General features: G+C 46.9%; 1 protein-coding gene across 1 annotated transcript; it reads left to right on the top strand.

Annotated features, from left to right (window-relative positions):
• Positions 1-632: 632 nt before the first annotated feature.
• On the top strand, positions 633-7,993 carry HTR3D (5-hydroxytryptamine receptor 3D). Its single transcript, XM_023187463.1, is given in 9 exon segments — positions 633-693; positions 4,170-4,219; positions 5,043-5,128; positions 5,404-5,573; positions 5,777-5,925; positions 7,041-7,198; positions 7,200-7,291; positions 7,427-7,642; positions 7,764-7,993. Coding segments are annotated over 9 exon segments (1,212 nt in total).
• The last annotated feature ends 11,582 nt before the right edge of the window (positions 7,994-19,575 follow it).

The following is a 19,575-nucleotide window of genomic DNA, read 5'->3' as shown; positions in this document are numbered from 1 at the left end:
GGGGGGGGGGGGGGGGGGGGGGGGGGGGGGGGGGGGGGGGGGGGGGGGGGGGGGGGGGGGGGGGGGGGGAAGAGGGGGGAGGGGGGAGGGGAGGGAGGGGAGGGGGGGGGGGGGGAAGAGAGAAAAAGAAAGGAAGGAAGGAAGGGAGGAAGGAAGGAAGGAAAAGAGAGAAAGAGAAAGAAAGAAAGAAAGAAAGAAAGAAAGGAAAGAAAGAAAGAAAGAAAGAAAGAAAGAAAGAAAAGAGAGAGAAAGGTGGCAGCAGGGTCTAACAAGTGCATGTGGCACCTAGAGGCAGTGGTAGCCATACGTGCCTTCTTGGTGATGCACTGTGCACCAGAGTGACTTTAAAGAATGAGGAAGCCATTAGCACTGCTCCAATGACCACATATTTTTCTTCCTCTTCTCCAAACTGATTTGCCATATTACTTTTGGAGGCTAGATTCAGGCCCAGTTAAAGCACTGGGTGAATTATTCCTCTGTGACATTCTCTTGTCACCAAGGGGTCTTGTTAGAGAGGTGGCTAATGCCAGCTCATATATGTATTATTCAAAGGTAGGGCTCAAGGTGTGGTCTGAGTTTTTTTAAGGTTAACATCATCATCAAGTACCCAGAGAAGTGCCAAAGAGAGAAAGATGGAAAGAGGCTGGTTCCATGGGAAAGGATTCCTCCTCGGCTTCATCCTCCACCTGCTGCTGCAAGGTACCATAAGATAAGAGCAAGAGCTGAGCAGACGTGTAACTCCTGGGAAGCCGAGAAAACAGGCTAATATTTGTTATTCCTAGATAGTCAATGATTGGATGTTCATTATGGTAAAAATGATGCTCATGTCATTGACAACTTTGTACCTCTTCCTAGGATCCTAACATTTAGTCGACTCTTTTCTTTTCTTTTCTTTCCTTTCCTTTCCTTTCCTTTCTTTCTTTCTTTCTTTCTTTCTTTCTTTCTTTCTTTCTTTCTTTCTTTCTTTCTCTCTTTCTCTCTTTCTCTCTTTCTTTCCTTCTTCTTTTATTTTTTTTAGATGGAGTCTCGGTCTGTTACCCAGGCTAGAGTGCAGTGGCACAACCTCAGCTCACTGCAACCTCCACCTCCTAGGTTCAAACGATCTCATGCCTCAGCCTCCTGAGTCGCTGGGATTACAGGCACCCGCCACCACGCCCGGCTAATTTTTGTATTTTTAGTAGAGATGGGGTTTCACCATGTTGGCCAGGCTGGTCTCGAACTCCTGTCCTCAGGTGATCCACCCGCCTCGGCCTCCCAAAGTGTTGGGATTACAGGCGTGAGCCACTGAGCCCAGCCTGAGAATTCTTTAAGATAATCTCAGTGATGAAGACTACTAAGTGTTAGAACAATCACAGCACATAGTAAAGACACAGTAAATACTCATTAAATTGAAAAACTGAAATTGATTTGTTTTCTTAAGATCCCATATGTCTCACACTACCTACCTGATTACCTCCTTTATCATTAATTTATTAGCATCTATGACATATTAATACAGTGAGGCGGAGATCTGTGAGTGCAAAATTTGTCACTGACATCACTCACACGGCTCCACATTGGAGGTAAGCAAGAGAAGGACCCTGGGGGAAGGTGGAGAGGTTGCAGTGAGATTGTTAAGGACGTGGCAGGACACTGTAAAGTGGCGGTTAGGGTTGAGTTTGCATACATATCTGGACAGGTTTTGCATGGGGACAAAACAATGGCACTAAGGATGGATCCCTGACTCAGCTCACCTCATCAACTTCCACCATTTGCCTACCAGCCCAGCCCACCCTTCCTGGACCAGGAAGGAGGAGCTCACTTGCTTCTCCCAGTTCCCCCTGTTTTCTCTCCATGCAGAAACACTCTCCAGGCCCCCCCAGCCCTGGCCCTCCTCTCTCAGAGTCTCTGCTCACTACAGGAAAGGGCAACACTTTAATTTTCAATTGCTCAGGCTTTGGCCAGCATGGGGTGGACCCTGCTGCCTTTCAAGCAGTGTTTGACAGAAAGGCTATCGGTCCAGTCACCAACTACGGCATCCTCATTCATGTCAACATCACCTTCAGTCTGTCTGCCATCTGGAAGTGGTAAGTCCTCACCCAACATTGCAGTGGTCTAGTGGTGAGCAGTGGACCCTCTGATTGGATTTTTTTTTTGTTTTTATTTTTTTGAGACGGAGTCTCGCTCTTGTCACCCAGGCTGGAGTGCAGTGGTGCAATCTCAGCTCACTGCAACCTCTGCCTCCCAGTTTTAAGCGATTCTCCTGCCTCAGCCTCCGGAATGTACCGCCACACCCAGCTAATTTTTGTATTTTTAGTAGAGACAGGGTTTCACCATGTTGGCCAGGCTGGTCTCAAATTCCTGACCTCAGGTGATGCTCCTGCCTTGGTCTCCCAAAGTTCTGGGATTACAGGCGTGAGCCACCATGCCCGGCCCTCTGATTGGATTTTGTAGAATTGGTTACAACAAAAAAATCAAACAACCCAATTCAAAAATGGGCAAAGGAATTGAAAAGACATTTCTCCAAAGAAGATATACAAATAGCCAATAAGCACAAGAAAAGATGTTTGTTCAATGTTACTAATAGTTAAGAAAACACAGATCAAAACTACAATAAGATACCATCTCACACCCATTAGGAGGGCTACTATTAAAAACAAACAGAAGCCGGGCAAGGTGGCACATGCCTGTAATCTCAGCACTTTGGGAGGCTGAGGTGGGTGGATCACCTGAAGTCAGCAGTTCAAGACCAGCCCGACCAACATGGTGAAACCCTGTCTCTACTAAAAATACAAAAATTAGCTGGGTGTGGTGGCAGGTACCTGTAATCCCAGCTACTAGGGAGGCTGAGACAGGAGGATTGCTTAAACCCAGGAGGTGGAGGTTGCAGAGAGCCAAGATTGTGCCACTGCACTCCAGCCTGGGAGACAGAGCAAGATTCTGTCTCAAAAAAACAAAACAAAACAAAAAAACAGAAAATAACAAGTGTTGGTGATGATGTGGAGAAATTGGAACCCTTGTGCACTGCATGTGAGGATGTAAAATGGTGTAGCCACTGTGGAAAAACAGTATGGCTGTTTCTCAAAATATTAAAAATATTATTACCATGCAACCAAATAATTATGCTTCTGGATAAATACCCAAAAGAAGTGAAAACAGGATATTTGTACACTTACATTCATAGCAGAATTACTCACAATAGTTAAAACTCAGAAGCAGTCTAAGTGTCTATCGATAGATGAATGGACAGATTAAATGTGGTACGTACTTACAATGGAATATTATGCAGCCTTCAAGTGGAACAAAATTCTAACACTTGCCACAATGTGGGCAAGCCTTGAGGATATTATGCTAAGTGAAATAAGTCAGTCACAAAACAACAAATAGTGTATATGTCTAATTTTATAGAGACAGAAAGTAGAATAGCAGTTGCCAGGGATTGGAGAGAAGGTGAAATAGGGAATTAACTGTTTAATGGGTGTAGAGTTTCCGATTTGCAAGAAGAAAAAAGCTCTGGTGATGGAGGGTGGTGGCTGGACAACAATGTGAATGTGTTTAATGCCACTGAACTGTACACTTAAAATGGTTAAGAGAGTACATTTTACGTTGTATATTTTTATCACAATAAAATATTGAAAAAATTATTTTTAGCCTGGGCAGCATGGCGAAACCCCATCTCTACTAAAAATACAAAAAGTTACCTGGGCATAGTGGTGCATGCCTCTAATCCCAGCTGCTCGGGAGGCTGAGGCAGGAGGCAGGAGAATCGTTTGAACCCGGGAGGCAGAGTTTGCAGTGAGCCGAGATGGCGCCACTGCACTCCAGCCTGGGAGACAGAGCAAGATTCTGCCTCAAAAAAAAAGAAAAAATGACGCTTAAAAGTGTTTTTAAAAGTAGAGCTGTATTCTGGGGAGTGGAAAGGCATGATAAGAAATGCTGCAATGACATTCCTGCAGGTAAAATCTGTTCTTTTTGGAATACTTGTCAAGAAACATTTTCCCAATAGACCTTCTTACTAGGTTTTTTGGTTATATTTTCCATGTACTTTGAATTGTTTTGACCTGTATATTTCCGTGACTTAGATCAAAAATCATTATTGCCACATGGAACAGACTTGAAAGTGAGCAAGGAGGGGGTGGTGGCATGGGACCTGCCTTCCTGGAGTTAATCATCTAGATGAAAGCTGCTTTTCCAGGATTCACATCTTCAACTGGTGACATCATTCCTGTGGCTAAATATGGTATGGCAGACTCAGTTTCCCCTTACCTCTACTCTGGTACTTCTGGAAAAAAAGGGTACCTCCCTTTTTTCCACTGCTAGGTCCAGTTTTGCAGAGTATATTGGATAAAGCTGAGAATATCCGTAAATTAGACAAGGTCAAATGGTCAGACAAATAATGAAAATATAAAACTTTCTGATTATTCTGCTGGTTTAGGAGGGCAGAGAAGGGGCACAGGGAGAAGGTGGCATACACTGAGGCCACGGGAGCCAATACTTACGTGGCTCCGTCCCAGGGAATCCTGAACCGAGCTCAAGCTCTGTCTTGAGAATACTGAGGTAAACAAACAAGGCTTTGTTAGTGTGACGGCTGTCACCAGATAGGTGGTGGGAGAGTAAAGAAATGGGTGAAAAAAGGGAATGGGAAGGTGCAGAAGACAGAGCAAAACTAAAACTAGCTCCCTCCCCGTGTTTCTCTCATGCCATGGTTTCCTATAGATCTAGCACAATCAATTTTTTTTTTTTTTTTTTTTTGAAAGAGAGTCTCACTCTGTTGCCCAGGCTTAAGTGCAGTGGTGCGATCTCAGGCCACTGCAACCTCCACCTCCTGGGTTCAAGCGATTTTCCTGCCTCCTGTCTCAGCCTCCTGAGTATCTGGGATTACAGGGGCCTGCCACCACACCCAGCTAATTTTTGTGTTTTTAGTAGAGACGGGGTTTCACCATGTTGGCCAGGCTGGCCTCAAACTTCTGACCTCAGGTGATCCACCCACCTCAGCCTTCCAAAGTGCTGGGATTACAGGCATGAGCCACCGTGCCTGGCCTGGGCACAATCAATTTGTGCAGTGGAACCCAGATGAATGCAGAGGCATCAAGAAGTCCGGCATGGCAACTGAGAACCTATGGCTTTCAGATGTCTTCATCGAGCAGTCGTGAGTCTTAGGGCCAAAAGTGCAAAATGGAAACCACATCTACAGGGAAGGACACGATGTTACCAATAAGGCCACACAAAGACTCAACTTAGAAAAGAGCCGGGTCTGAACTGAAGAACTTAAAAACCCCCAGAATATGATTATAGGTAGAAGAAAGAAGTCATCTGCGTGGGACTGGAGCTCAAGAATGGGATGACCTGAGAGAGAAAGAAGGTCAAGTCCGATGGGGAAACCCACAGCACCTATCTCTCTGTTCTTCTCCCACACAGCATCAGTGTGGATCAGACACCTGCAGGTCTCATGGCTAGTATGTCAATAGTGAAGGTCACATCAAATACAATAAGCCAATGGGGGTGGTCAGCATCTGTAAACTGGACACCTTCTATTTCCCCTTCCTTGAACAGAGCTGCACGCTCTCCTTCAGCTCTTTCACCTACACAGGTTAGTGGGGCTCATTAAAGTAGACTGTTGAGAGGCAGAGAGAGGGCTTTGATTGAGAGGAGGACAGAAAGCTGGGAACAGTGAGGGAATCTTGCTGAAAAGGGCCTGGATGCTAAGGAGTGAGGGATCCAACAGTCTGGGCAAGGGACTTGGGAGCATTTGGGGAGGCCGAGTCGTCTGGGCCTGCTTTGCAGGGGAGAACACGGGCCTGGGCATGGAGAAGGACGTCCAGGAGCTTTCAGATACATCACAGAACCTCATTCAGAGCAAGGAGGGAGTGGGTACTGCTGGGTATCCACCAAAGAGCAATAAAAGTGACCATGGCCACTAACCAGTATGAACAAGCCATCTTCTATGTGAGCTCAGGGGCTGAGACCAGGTTTCACCATGTTGGCCAGGCTGGTCTTGAACTCCTGGCCTCAGGTGATCCGCCTGCCTCAGCCTCCCAAAGTGCTGGGATTACGGGCGTGAACCACAGAGCCTGGCCTTTGTCACTCTTGTCTTTTTTGAGATAGAGTTTTGTTCTTGTCACCCAGGCTAGAGTGCAATGGCGTGATCTCAGCTCACTGCAACCTCCACCTCCCGGGTTCAGGTGATTCTCCTACTTCAGCCTCCTGAGTAGCTGGGATTACAGGGGCCCGCCACCATGCCCAGCTAATTTTTGTATTTTTAGTAGAGATGGGGTTTCGCCACATTTGCCAGGCAGGTCTCGAAGTCCTGAACTCAGGTATCTGCCTGCCTCGGCCTCCCAAAGTGCTGGGATTCCAGGCATGAGCCACCGTGCCCAGACTTTTGTCACTTTTTTCACTGATAAACCTTCAGTACTAAAACAATACCTGGTACTCAGTAAATAGTTACTAAATAAAGCATCCCTTGAGGAAGAAACAAAGCCTCTATGCCAGTGATTCACAGTGAGGGTGAGCTCCCCCTTCCCCAGTGGCTGTCAGAACTTTTTGGAAGGCAGGAATTTTTGTTATTTTTAAAATGATATGGTAGAAAGAGTTAGCAAACACTGTCTTAGGGATATTGTGATTCCAAATCCTGATAACCCCAGAATATCTGGTACTGTCTGCTTTCCCTCCCACTGGTCTCAAATGTCCTCCTGCAAAGTCACTAGAGATTAGACCTTGAAGAGAACAGCAACTAGAAATGAAAAGATAAAATGCACGTGACACCTAAGTCGGTGGTTCCACAGTCTGGCTAAGGGCACATCGGTAGGAATAAAAATTTAAGTGGAGAAAGTTGACACCTTGGGCCAAAAGGAATGAGATACATTTCAGTGGTAAGCAGCATGGAAGACTCTAACCTTGTGAGACGCCTTTGGATGGAGAGACCGGATGGTGAAAGGGACGGGAGGTAATATTTCCTTATTAGACAGTTTGGCCTGGGACAAATTCCAGTTCTTGCTATTACCTGTCTTGATAGCCTCCCATCCTACTCCTCACTTGCCCCTCCCTCTCCTCCCCACTAGGTGGTCATCAGGTGCAGGCGCAGGCCCAGCCCCTACGTGGTAAACTTTCTGGTGCCCAGTGCCATTCTGGTTGCCATCGACGTCCTCAGTTTCTACCTGCCACTGGAAAGTAGGAACTATGCCCCACTCAAGACGACTGTTCTGCTGGGCTACAGCGTCATTGCTCATGATGAATGACTTGCTCCCAGCCACTGGCACTTCATCACACACTTCATCAGTACATCCTCATCCACCAAGAGAGCAAAAGCGAGGTGTGGGTTGGATGGGGAGAGGGACCGGCAGAACCAGGTGAAGTGAAAAGGGATCCCAGAAAAAGATCCTCTGGGAAAGAAACAAGAAATCCTAGGTGGTGCCTCTGGCCCTCTTGCAGACCCCCTTGCCTGCAGGTGTCTACTTCGCCCTGTGCCTCTCCCTGATGGTGGACAGCCTGCCGGAGACCATCTTCATCACCCACCTGCTGCACGTGGCCACCACCCATCCCCCACCCCTGCCTCGGTGGCTCTACTCCCTGCTGCTCCACTGCACCAGCCCAGGGAGATGCTGTCCCACTGCGCCCCAGAAGGGAAATAAGGGCCTGGGTCTCACCCCCACCCACTTGCCTGGTGAGGGAAGTCACACTTCCCCTTCCCCCACCTCCACTTCTCTGCTCCTGCCTCCTTCCCTGTCTCCCTCCCTGTATAGGTGCCATTTGCAGCCCGTGGCTGAGTCTCTGTCTTTCTGTAAGTGTGAAGGAGCCAGAAGTATCAGCAGGGCAGATGCCAGGCCCTGGGGAGGCAGAGTTGACAGGGGGCTCAGAATGGACAAGGTTCCAGTGGGAACATGAGGCCCAGAAGCAGCACTCGGTGGAGCTGTGGGTGCAGTTCAGCCACGTGATGGACGCCCTGCTCTTCTGCCTTTGTCTGCTCTTCATGGCCTCCTCCATCCTCACTGTCATATGCCTCTGGAACACCTAGGCAGGTGCTCAGCTGCAAACTTCAGTCTGGAGTTCTTTTTGCCTCCAGAAACCAGCCAGGCTCTCATGCCTGTCCAAATTTCAGCCTCGTGGCCCTGGCAACCACCTCATTTTTAACCCAGTCCTCTGTGTAGTTTCAGACCAGACCTGAATAGTCTCCTATGTCCTCCAAAAGTCGGGTCCTTGCTACTGCATGCCATCAGCCCCACTCAGCTTTCCCATACCTCCCTTGCTCCTCAGGATTCAGGTTCCTAGGGTACATCCTTGATTAAATCACCCCAATATGCCCCTTTGCAGAAAGTATTGGCTTTTCCCTGAATTCTGTTATGGTAAAAAAAAGAAAAATCTTAGGATTGAGAGTCTTCTTGCAGAAACTTCTCCTCATTAGCCAAAGTAAGAAGGATTTTCTCTTATGTGTGTGTTTTTTTAAGTCTATCAGACAACATGTAAAGTGTGGGGAAGAGAAAGAAGGGGCCAAAATCTATTAGAAGGAATTACAGTAAAACAGAGATTAACTTCCCAAATCCAGTTACTCTGGACTTAAGCTTCAGAAATTAATGTGCCAAAACTAGGCCTCTCCTGCTTAAAGAGCGCAGCCTTTTGTCACAGTCTGACATATGACTCATTCATCATTAAGTACTTAGAGTGTTAACATAATCCTGCATTACCGTTAAAGTGTCTGTGTTGTAATTTGAGTTGATCTACCCTTAATCATGCTAAGAAAAGAACATAAGGTCAAGGGAAGCACATTTGAAAATGACATCTACTTTACTTGGGAGGAACACAAATGCCCTTGTATGAACTGGAAAGTGCCTTTTCCTAACACGTGCCTTATTATTTCGAAGGTCTCTTCCTAGGGACCACTAACCGACTTGCACAAGTAGAGGCTCCACTGTGCCCTTGGACACGAGAGCTAAGGCATTTGTTGGTTCAGAAAGCACCTATTTGAGAGCAACTTGACTACAACTCGAACATCATATTTTCTTTTTCGCAACGATTTATTTCCATTTTTTTCATTTATTCTACTACTTTCTGTCTGTAACTTATATTTCCCAAATCATGACCATCTAGGAGTAAAAATAGACTCACAAAATGGTTCACTAAATAATATTTCTCTGGCTTCTCCTCTCCACTGCTCTTTCCCAAACTCCTTTGGCTCCCTCTGATCACTGTAGATGCCCAAAGGGTGGCAAAGCTGATAATGTCCACTAGAGGTGCTGCTAGTAGTACCTGCCAAAAGTTCTACCCCACGTTAGCTGCAAGATTATCTGCTCTCGCAGAGCCGAAGCCATGGTGGGGACTGGATCCTGGAGCTACAGAGGTTCCCAGCTGGATGCTGCAACCCCAGGACCAGCTGTCACTTGCTCTTTTCTTTCAGTTCCACTGGGACTCTGGAGGGGCCCATGGGCATCTGGGGTGTTAAGTCAGAAATACCCTGCAATACTCTGAATCCTTCCTGTCACTCAGGCCCATGGTCTTCAAACCAAATTGTGTCCCTTCATTCTCTTTATAGGATGCATTTTTTGTTTGTTTGTTTGTTTCGAAGGTCTTTTGCTCCTCAGTTTCCAGAACGCTGTCACACATTCTTTTCACCATCACCATCCTCCAGGCATATCCACAACCTGGAGAATACAACCCTCACATTCACCTAAGTAAATTGCTGTATCTGTCATTATTTTGGCAGTTCCTGTACTCACAGCTTTCTAAAAGGTGGGCCTTCAGAAAAGACACAGTAATGGTAATAATAATAACCACCAGTTATTGAGTTACTAATATGTGGCAGGCACTCTAAGTGAGCTGTATGAATACTTATAGTAACCCTACGAAGTAGGAACCATAGATTCAAAGACCTTTGGAGCCAAATGTGTTTTGGAGTTCGGGATTTTTCAGATTTTAAAAAGGTCCTAAGTGTGTATTTATTTACTATATATTACCGACACCCCAACTAGGGTATGGAGCAGCACCCTGTAACCAGGCACATTAATATTTCTGCAATGAAATCTATGAATATTCACACTAGGTGGAAAAATAAAACTACGAATAGCTTTGCATCAATTCTGGTCTGGTTTTGCCACCAAATATTTGGCGTATTTTTTTTTTTTTTTTTTTTGAGACGGAGTTTTGCTCTTGTTTCCCAGGTTGGAGTGCAATGGCGGGATCTCGGCGCGATCTCCACCTCCCGGGTTCAAGCGATTCTCCTGCTTCAGCCTCTCGAGTAGCTGGGATTACAGGCATCCGCCACCACGCCTGGCTAATTTTTTGTATTTTTAGTAGAGACAGAGTTTCACCATGTTGGCCAGGCTGGTCGCGAACTCCTGACCTCAGGTGATCCACCTGCCTCGGCCTCACAGAGTACTGGGATTACAGGCGTGAGGCACTGGGCCTGGCTGCCACCAAATATTTGTAAAAAATCATTCGGTTTTCCAAGCCGTTTAGATTTTAGAACTGTGGTTTCGTATTATTGTCTCCATTTTTTCCCTGTAGAAAATGAAGACAGAGAGGCCAGTTAGTGGTCTCACAAGGCTCCACAGCTAGTTAAGTGACAGAGCTGCAGTTTGACCCGAGGCTGGCTGACTCCTGGAGGCTGGACTCCTAACCTGTCTGCTACACTGCTTTCCAAATTGAGGAGGAAACCCAGAGAGGTGCTCAGAGTCCCATGTGGAGACATCAGTATCACTTCAAGTCTCTATCGGTTGACACTTGAGGAGAATTAAAACAGGAAGAGCAAGGTCCTGATCAGGGTCCCAAAGACAAACTTTCTTTTACATTTCCTTTTACTCCCTCCCCTACTTCCCCGAGTCTCACCCCTATCCCTTACCCACTACCTCCCCACCCCTGTCACAAGACCCAGCACCTAAGTTCACTATTTATACTTTCTCCATTCCTTTCTGGAGAGTGTATTTCCCAAATCGACTCTGAGCAATCCATCTTTTCTCTGTGCTCCCTCTGGATTTAGCTTTTTTGCTGCTAATGTACGTTCTATTGCCAGACCCTTGCGGACCCTCCACTCCTATAACCCCATCCTGAGTTGGTCATTCTCACTTAGAAACTCATCCTAAACTTTTTCGGAGTAGCTTGTTTACCCAGCTTTTGAGGGGCTCTGAAATTATGTAAGATCAATTTGCATTATTTTGTCTTCCCCCCATCTTCAGGTACATATTTCTTTCTTTTTCTATCTTTTTCCTTTTTTTTTTTTTTTTTTTTTTTGAGACAGGGTTTCACTCTGTCACCCAGGCTGGAGTGCAGTGGTGCAATCTTGGCTCACTGCAACCTCCGCCTCCCAGGTTAAAGCAATTTTCCTGCCTCAGCCTCCTGAGCTAGGACTACAGGCATGCACCACCATGCCTGGCTAATTTTTTTGTACTTTTAGTAGAGATGGGGTTTTACCATGTTGGCCAGGCTGGTCTCGAACTCCTGACCTCAGGTGATCTGCCCACCTTGGCCTCCCAAAGTGCTGAGATTACAGGTGGGAGCCACCGTGCCCAGCCGGGTACATATTTCTCTGTTTCGTTTCTCACATTTTCCCCAAAATGTAGCTTTAAGTTTTATTTTAACAGAAAGTCTGCAGTTTATCTTTTTTGACACATGGATTAAGATTCTATATATCTCCTTTTAGTAAGGCATGATATAATTATAGTGATTTTATTTTCTCCACAAGCAAAATCTGAACATGTGATCCTAACATCAATGGTAATCGTACAGAACCTTTGAATCTGGAGCTCTCCCACAAAATTAACAGGTGTGCCTGCTGCTTCGCTGTTCCACCTATAATAGAATCATATGATAAGTACAGTTTGTGCTAATGACTTTCCTCTTGTTATCTGGCAAACCTCTGAAAGGCTTTGCAAGGTAATTTATGACCTCTTTAGAAACCTTGCTCATAGGCAGTGGTCCCGCCTGTGCCACCTTGCATTTGATGGCCTGTTTCTGCCTGGAGGCTCCTCACTTTGTCCATTTATCTGCTGTGCTATCCTGTGGTTCTCACACGTTCACTTTCTCATTATCTAAACCATTATAAGCAGTATTTCAGCCAGGCACGGTGGCTCACGCCTGTAATCCCAGCACTTTGGGAGGCCAAGACAGGCGGATCCATTGAGCTCAGGAGTTCGAGACCAGCCTGGGCAACAGTCTAAACCTCATCTCTACAAAAAATACAAAAAAATTGTCAGGGTATGGTGGCATGCACCTGTGGTCCCAGCTACTTAGGAGGCCAAGGCGGGAGGATCTCTTGAGCCTGGGAGGTCAAGACTGCAGTGAGCCGAGATCACACCACTGCACTGCAGCCTGGATGACAGAGTGAGATCCTGTCTCAAAAAAAAAAAAAAATCATTTTTCCATGTTTAATCTTTCTTTTGGTTCCGTATTAACTTCAGGCTAGAATATTTGTCTCATTATCATGTTTGCCTCCCCTGCCCTTTCCTTCAGGTCTACTCTAAGGTGTGAAGCCACAGGCATTTCAAACCTGTCCTTTTTCTCCTCTTCTATTTCTGATTTTCCCTTTGATAACCTCTCTTATTTGACAGTTCGTTGGCTGGTTCTTTTATACAGCAGGAAAAAACAAAGGTACAGAAGAGAGAAATCTGGCATCTGGCAGTCCTGGGTTTTTAATCTGATGCCATTACTTGCATCTTGGCCAAGTGGCTTAACCTTATAAATTTAAATTTTTTTTCACTTGTGAAGTAGAGCTATAATACAGATTAAATTATGTTTCAAATATTGCTATTGACAAATTATTAATAAGTTGATAGAAGCTGCAAAACTGAATGTGAAACAGTAGAGAGCATCCATTTTTCATGAAGGCTGAAATCTGAAGTGCAAAACAGTCTTCCAGGTGGGAGGCAAGAGACAAAGAGTTACAGACTTCGCGCTCAACCCCCTCTTTTTTCAGATGGGAGAAGTGAAGTGACAAATATCATTCAACAGTGCCTGGGACAAGAGCCTGGGCCTGTGAAAGTGGCAGCCACAGGTGAAGGCTTGTCCATCAGCCTTTTTCCCCAGGTGCGGCTCAGGAGGCCCAGGACGCTCCCACTCTCCTGCTCCCAGGCACTATAGCAGCCTGACCTCAGCTTGTGACCCAGCTGGCTGTTTGGGTGTTTTAGATGCCTCCTGCTCTCCCAGCTCCCTAGCCCTGGCCAACGGCCTCTGCATGTGATTGCCATCCATCCGGGATGCAGAATGGCGGCCGTCACAGCCTCCTTCCACCATCGAATTCTGCCCTTGCCAGCTAACATCTATATTCCAAATCTGATCTCCCAGAGTCCCAGATGAACGGAGCCACCAGGGGCCATGCAGTGTGATCCTCTTGGGATAAGCTGAGGAAACAGATACCGGTGCCTGTGATTTGCAAAACTACAGCTGCTGTCCCTACTATTTACCTTGGGATCCAAGCACTGTTCAGGCCCAGGGATTTCACTGATGAAAACCTAGGGACATAATGAACCAGTCAACAAGATTCCCTAGCTATGGAATAATAAAAAGAGCAAAGAAAGAGCAATAGAATCAGATTAATCTGGCTTCGAATCTGGATTCTACCAATTTCCACCTGAGTGGACACTGAACAAGTTTTTTGTTTTTAGATAGAGACTCACTCTGTCGCCCAGGCTGGAGTGCAGTGGTGAGATTTCAGCTCACTGCAACCTCCACCTCCTGGGTTCAAGTGATTCTCCTGCCTCAGCCTCCCGAGTAGCTGGAATTACAGGCGCTCACCACCATGCCTGGTTAATTTTTGTATTTTTAGTAGAGACGGGATTTCACCATGTTGGCCAAGCTGGTCTCGAACTCCTGACCTCAGGTGATCCACCTGCCTCGGCCTCCCAAAGTGGTGGGATTACAGGCGTGAGCCACCGTGCCCGGCCTGAGCAAGATTTTGGACCTCTCTGCAACTCAGTTTCCTTTTCTTTTCTTTCTTTCTTTCTTTGCTTCCTTTCTTCTTTCCTTCCTTCTTTTTCTTTCTTTTTTGACAGGGTCTCACCCAATCACCCAGGCTGGAGGGCAGTGGTGTAATCTCAGCTCACTGCAACCTCCATCTCAGCCTCCCAAGTAGCTGGGACTAAAGGCATGCGCCACCACACCTGGCTAATTTTTGTATTCTTTGTAGAGATGGAGTTTCACCATGTCACCCAGGCTAGCCTCAAACCTCTGAGCTCAAGCAATCTGCCTGCCTCAGCCTACAAAAGTGCTGGGATTACAGCCTCTTTGTTTTGTAAGACAGGGTCTTGCTGGAGTGCAATGGTGCAATCATGGCTCAGTGCAACCTTGAACCCCTAGGCTCAAGTGATCCTCCCGCTTCAGCCTCCCAAGTAACTGGGACTACAGGCATATGTAGAAATGGGGTCTCACTATATTGCCCAGGTTGGTGTCAAACTCCTGGCCTCAAGCGATCTTTCCACTTTGGCCTCCCAAAGTGCTGGATTACAGGTGTGAATCACTACACCCCAGCCTCAATTTTCCAACCTGTAAAATGAGAATTCTGTAATAATACTGAGGTCTGAAAGCAGTCATGAGGATAAGAATACTGTAAGTAAAGTGCTTAACACAGTATAGGGCACATGGCGCAGACTCAATTAGTGGTGGCTCTGGTAGACTATTCTGAGCCTGGCATTTTCTGGAAAGTTAGAGAAGCATTCAGAAATAAAAGGCTGGGGCTGGGCATGGTGGCTCGTGCCTGTAATCCCAGCACTTTGGGAGGCTGAGGCAGGTGGATCACCTGAGGTCAGGAGTTCAAGACCATCCTGGCCAACATGGCAAAACCCCATCTCTACTAAAAAAAAAAAAAAACCAAACTTAGCTGGGTGTAGGGATGCACACCTATATTCTCAGCTACCTGGGAGGCTGAAGCAGGAGAATCACTTGAACCTAGGAGACGGAGGTTGCAGTAAGCCGACACCACGCCACTGCACTCCAGCCTGGATGACAGAGCAAGACTGTCTCAAAAAAATAATAAAATTGAAAAGAAAGAAAGAAAGAAAAGGCTAGGCCCTGACTCCAGCCCTCTGAATCCCACCTGCTGCAGACCACAGTGCTTCTACCAACCCCAATCTCCCCCAGACTGCACCCAAGACAAAGGCCCACACCCTAGCCACACCACAGAAACAACAGCTAACTTCTCTGATATGGCCTCAGGACTCCCATGCAGCTCCCAACCATCTCTTACATCTTCCCAGGGTGCCTGTGTCCCCTCCCGTCATGCATAGTGAACTGGCAGTCCAGTCATTTAACAAACATTTATTGACTGTCTGCTAGTTCATGCCATATACTGGGGATACAAAAAAGAAGAAGATGTGATTCTTGCTCTCCAAGACATTACAGAGCAGTAGGGGAGATGTATGTGCAAAGAGATGCTTCCAATGTAGGGATCATGATAGAGTTCAGGTATGTGTGGGCATGCGTATGCATGCAAGAGGAAGGCTTCACAGAAGACCAGATACCTGAGCTGAACTGAATCTTTAAGAATTGATTGGCCGGGTGCAGTGGCTCACGCCTGTATTCCCAGCACTTTGGGAGGCAGAGGCAGGCGGATCACCTGAGGTCAGGAGTTCAAGCCCAGCCTGGCCAACATGGTGAAACCCCGTCTCTACTAAAATACAAAAAATTGGCCAGGTATGGTGGCCCACGCCTGTAGTCCCAGCTACTCAGGAGGCTGAGGCAGGAGAATCGCTTGAACACAGAGGCAGAGATTGTACCACTGCACTCCAGCCTGGGCAACAGAGTGAGACTCCATCGCAAAAGAAAAAAAAGAAAGAATTGATTAGGCCGGGCGTGGTGGTTTATACCTGTGAGCCACCAGCACTTTGGGAGACCAAGGCGGGTAGATCACGAGGTCAAGAGATTGAGACCATCCTGGACAACATGGTGAACCCCATCTCTACTAAAAATACAAAAAAAATTAGCCGGCGTGGTGACGTGCACCTGTAGTCCCAGCTACTCAGGAGGCTGAGGCAGGAGAATTGCTTGAACCCGGGAAGCAGAGGTTGCAGTGAGCTAAGATAACACCACTGCACTCCAGCCTGGGTGACAGAGCAAGACTCTGTCTCAAAAAAAGAAAAAAAAGAATTGATTAATAGCACAGGAAAACAATGGTAGAAGGTGTATTTTAGATTGAGAAAAATATAGAGGTGTAAAATCATGTATTATGTGGCTGGGGGTGCTGTTTCTAATATGGCCCACCCATATTAGAATCACCCATGAATGAAATGGAAATTCCTGAGGACAACTGCCTGCACTTCTGATTTGGAGCCAAGACTGTGATTTAGGGACAGAAGGATGAGGGTAGAGCACATGAGGTAATTCTGATACATGTTAAAGATAAGAACAACTCTTTTAGAACATAAAGTTCGAGGCAAAAAACGATGGAGAGCTAGGTGGGAGTTACATCAGGGAGTATATTTTATATCATGCTTAGGAGCTAGATTTCATCGTGGAGGCCTATGGTTCTCCAAGTGTGGTCCCAAGACCAGCTAGCTGCAGAGCAGCAACACCTGGAAGTCCATTGGAAACGCAGATTCTCAGGCCCAATAATTTTAACTGCTATCAACAATGGGAGCCATTGAAAGATTTCAAGTATAAGAAAGACAGGGTCAGCCAGGTGCGGTGGCTCACGCCTGTAATCCTAGCACTTGTGAGGCTGAGGGGGGTGGATTACCTGAGCTCAGGAGTTCGAGATCAGCCTGGGCAACACAGTGAAACCCCATCTCTTTTAAAATACAAAAAAATTAGCCAGGCGTGGTGGCATGTGCCTGTAGTCCCAGCTACTTGGGAGGCTGAGGCAGGAGAATTGTTTGAACCCAGGAGGTGGAGGTTGCAGTGAGCTGAGATTATACCACTGCACCACTCTAGCCTGGGTGACAGAGCAAGACTCCGTCTCCAAAACAAAGAACAAAAAAAAGACATGGTCAGATTTGCATTTCAAACAAATGAACTCAGAATAATCTAGAAGGACAGATAATGTAGCAAATACCAAACTAGGAGTGAGATCACTAAGCAGGTGACCAGGTGTGAAGCTGGAGGGTTTTGATGGTAATGCACGGTTGCCAGAGAGATTCTTCGCCTTAACTTTCTACCTTCCTGGGAAGGCTGGCTATGCTGCACGAGGCCATTCTCCAACGAGGGCACCTAGATGATGGGCAGCCCTAGGCTGAAGGAAATGCTTTTCCAGGCAACTCAGGGATAGTTATTGCAGAGCTGCAACCAAGGTTTAAGGAATTTCAAGGAAACACAAAGGTTTCTGGAAACACCCACACCTGACTTGATGGTATTCTCCAACAGATCTAGGGCTGCCCCCCGAAACACGAAGGTCTTGGAAACCCAGCCCAGCAGTGTCCTTAGCACTGACTCAAACCACCTCTGGCTCTCCTGAGCCTCTGAAGGCCCAAGTGCTCCTGTGTCCAGCCTCTAGCCTTTCTGGAACATCTGATTCTGACTATTCAGCCACCCGGGGTACCCTCAGCCAGAACAAGCTGTGCATCCCAGGCCAGGACAATACTCACACGGTGCCTCCACAGGGTGTATGAAACTGATGAAAGGTGACACTTGCCCTCATTTCAGAGTAGAGCAAGTTTTCATGACTACTCACGCAGACCTTGCTGGCTGGCCTGGCGCCGGACCCCAGCACCGTGCTCCTAAATCCAGTGTCTGTGCCCCGACCCTTCTGAAGAAGTTTCACCTTGGTGTCCTAAGGTCTTAGGGAATCTATTGCGCAACCTCCCTATTTCCAATCCCCAGAGTACAGCCCAGCAGACACCAGGTGCCAATACTAAAGTACCTGGACAAGAGTCTCAAGTGTCTGCTGCCAGTCCATACTGGGAGTTTCATGAGAGGGGCTAGGAATTGTCTTGTCAGTCAGAACAGGGAGTGGGAGGAGAGGAGAGGATGTGATGACCACCCTATTGTCATTTGGGATTTTAAAAAGCATTAAATTTCTAGAATCCCAACTTGCCAAGTGTTCTCAAGTGCAGGCAATTTTACCCCTAAGAAGACCTTTGGCAATCTCTGGAGCCATTATTAATGGTTGCAACTAGGGTGGGGGGATCCTACTGGCATCTGACAGGCCAGAGTTGCTGCTAAACATCCTCCAAAGAATTACCCGGCCCCAAACGTCAACAGTGTTGAGGTCAAGAAACCCTGCTCTAGGTAACCACAGGCTCAGAGGAATCCAAACTGAACCCAGAATTACCCAAGGAGGCAGTAAAAGCCTAAACTCAGAGGCTCTATTTCTAGATGTTGTCCTGGCCGAGTGCCCAAGAATTCTCGAGATAAGTAAACCCAAGACATAAGCTCCAAAGATGCCCAGAGAAAGAAGATGGTGTGGAGGCAGTCTCTGACCCTTCTTCAGTGACCTCTGAGTCAGAGAAGAGCTTCTGAGCCACCATGAAAGCCTACAGCTTGGCTTAGGAAGGACATGTGCTGGGAATTAAAATGGGAGCCATAAAGACTACCCAGGATATTCCAGAGAATGTAGGAATGTAGGGAACAGGTATTCCTGATGGCTTTAGAAAAATGACATCTGGGCCAGGTGCGGAGGTTCATGCCTGTAATCCCAACACTTTGGGAGGCCTAGGGGGGCAGATCACCTGAGGTCTGCAGTGTGAGACCAGTCTGGCCAACATGGTTTCACCGTCTCTACTAAAAATACAAAAATTAGCTGAGCATGGTGGCACACGCCTGTAATCCCAGCTAATTGGGAGGCTGAGGCAGAAGAATCTCTTGAACCCTGGAGGCAGAGGTTGCAGTGAGCCAAGATCACAGCATTGCTCTCCAGCCTGGGTGACAAGAGCAAAACTCCATATCAAAAAAAAAAAAAAAAAAAAAAAAATCTCAGATACTGAAGCTCTATGTTTGACCTCCCCTTTCTGAGAGCCCACTGGAGAAGGGATGGAGGAGGCAGGCACTCCCAGGACACGCTGTCCAAGTCACATTGTGACATTGTACTTTGGTCCTAAATGGCTTGATAGGTCAAATCTAAAGGACAGACTTCATGCTCCATTTCTGCCAGGTTGTTCAGTCATCCTCAGTCCCCACTTCCCTCCTTTTAAGCTGAGAATCACCCTGATGATAGGCCATTTTTTCCAGGGTTCCTGTACCCCAGATCGACGCCTTGTATAGTCCAAAACCAGGGTCCTAGGATCTCATTTGCTGCTCTCTCTTCTTCAATCCACTTCCAGGGCCATTCACATACCTGGCTTTCCAGATCTGTCCTTGATCGCACCTGTGTTTGACTTGCTTTAAAAGTACATTATGTATAGAACCACCTGGCTGCCTGGCTTGGGAAGGCATCTGTACCCTGGCCAGTTGCCCCAACCCTCATGACAACAACTTCCTCCTTGTGTCAGCCAGTACCTTGTGTTGCAGGTGCCAACGTGTCTCCCAGCTGAACCCTTTCAAGTCATGAAAGAGCGCTCTAAACCATGAGCAGGTTTCCTTCCTTCTTTTCTTTCTTTCTCTCTCTCTTTCTCCTTCCTTCCTTCCTGCCTTCCTTCTCTGTCTCTCCTCTCTCTCTTTCTTTTTCTCTTTCTTTCTTTCTTTTCTTTTTCTTTCTTTCTTCCTTCCTTCCTTCCTTCCTTCCTTCCTTCCTTCCTTCCTTCCTTC

Source organism: Piliocolobus tephrosceles, chromosome 2 (assembly GCF_002776525.5).
Source record: "Piliocolobus tephrosceles isolate RC106 chromosome 2, ASM277652v3, whole genome shotgun sequence".
Classification (NCBI taxonomy): Eukaryota; Metazoa; Chordata; class Mammalia; order Primates; family Cercopithecidae; genus Piliocolobus; species Piliocolobus tephrosceles.
Note: the sequence above shows the minus strand (reverse complement) of the source record. Positions and strands in the feature narration are given on the sequence as shown.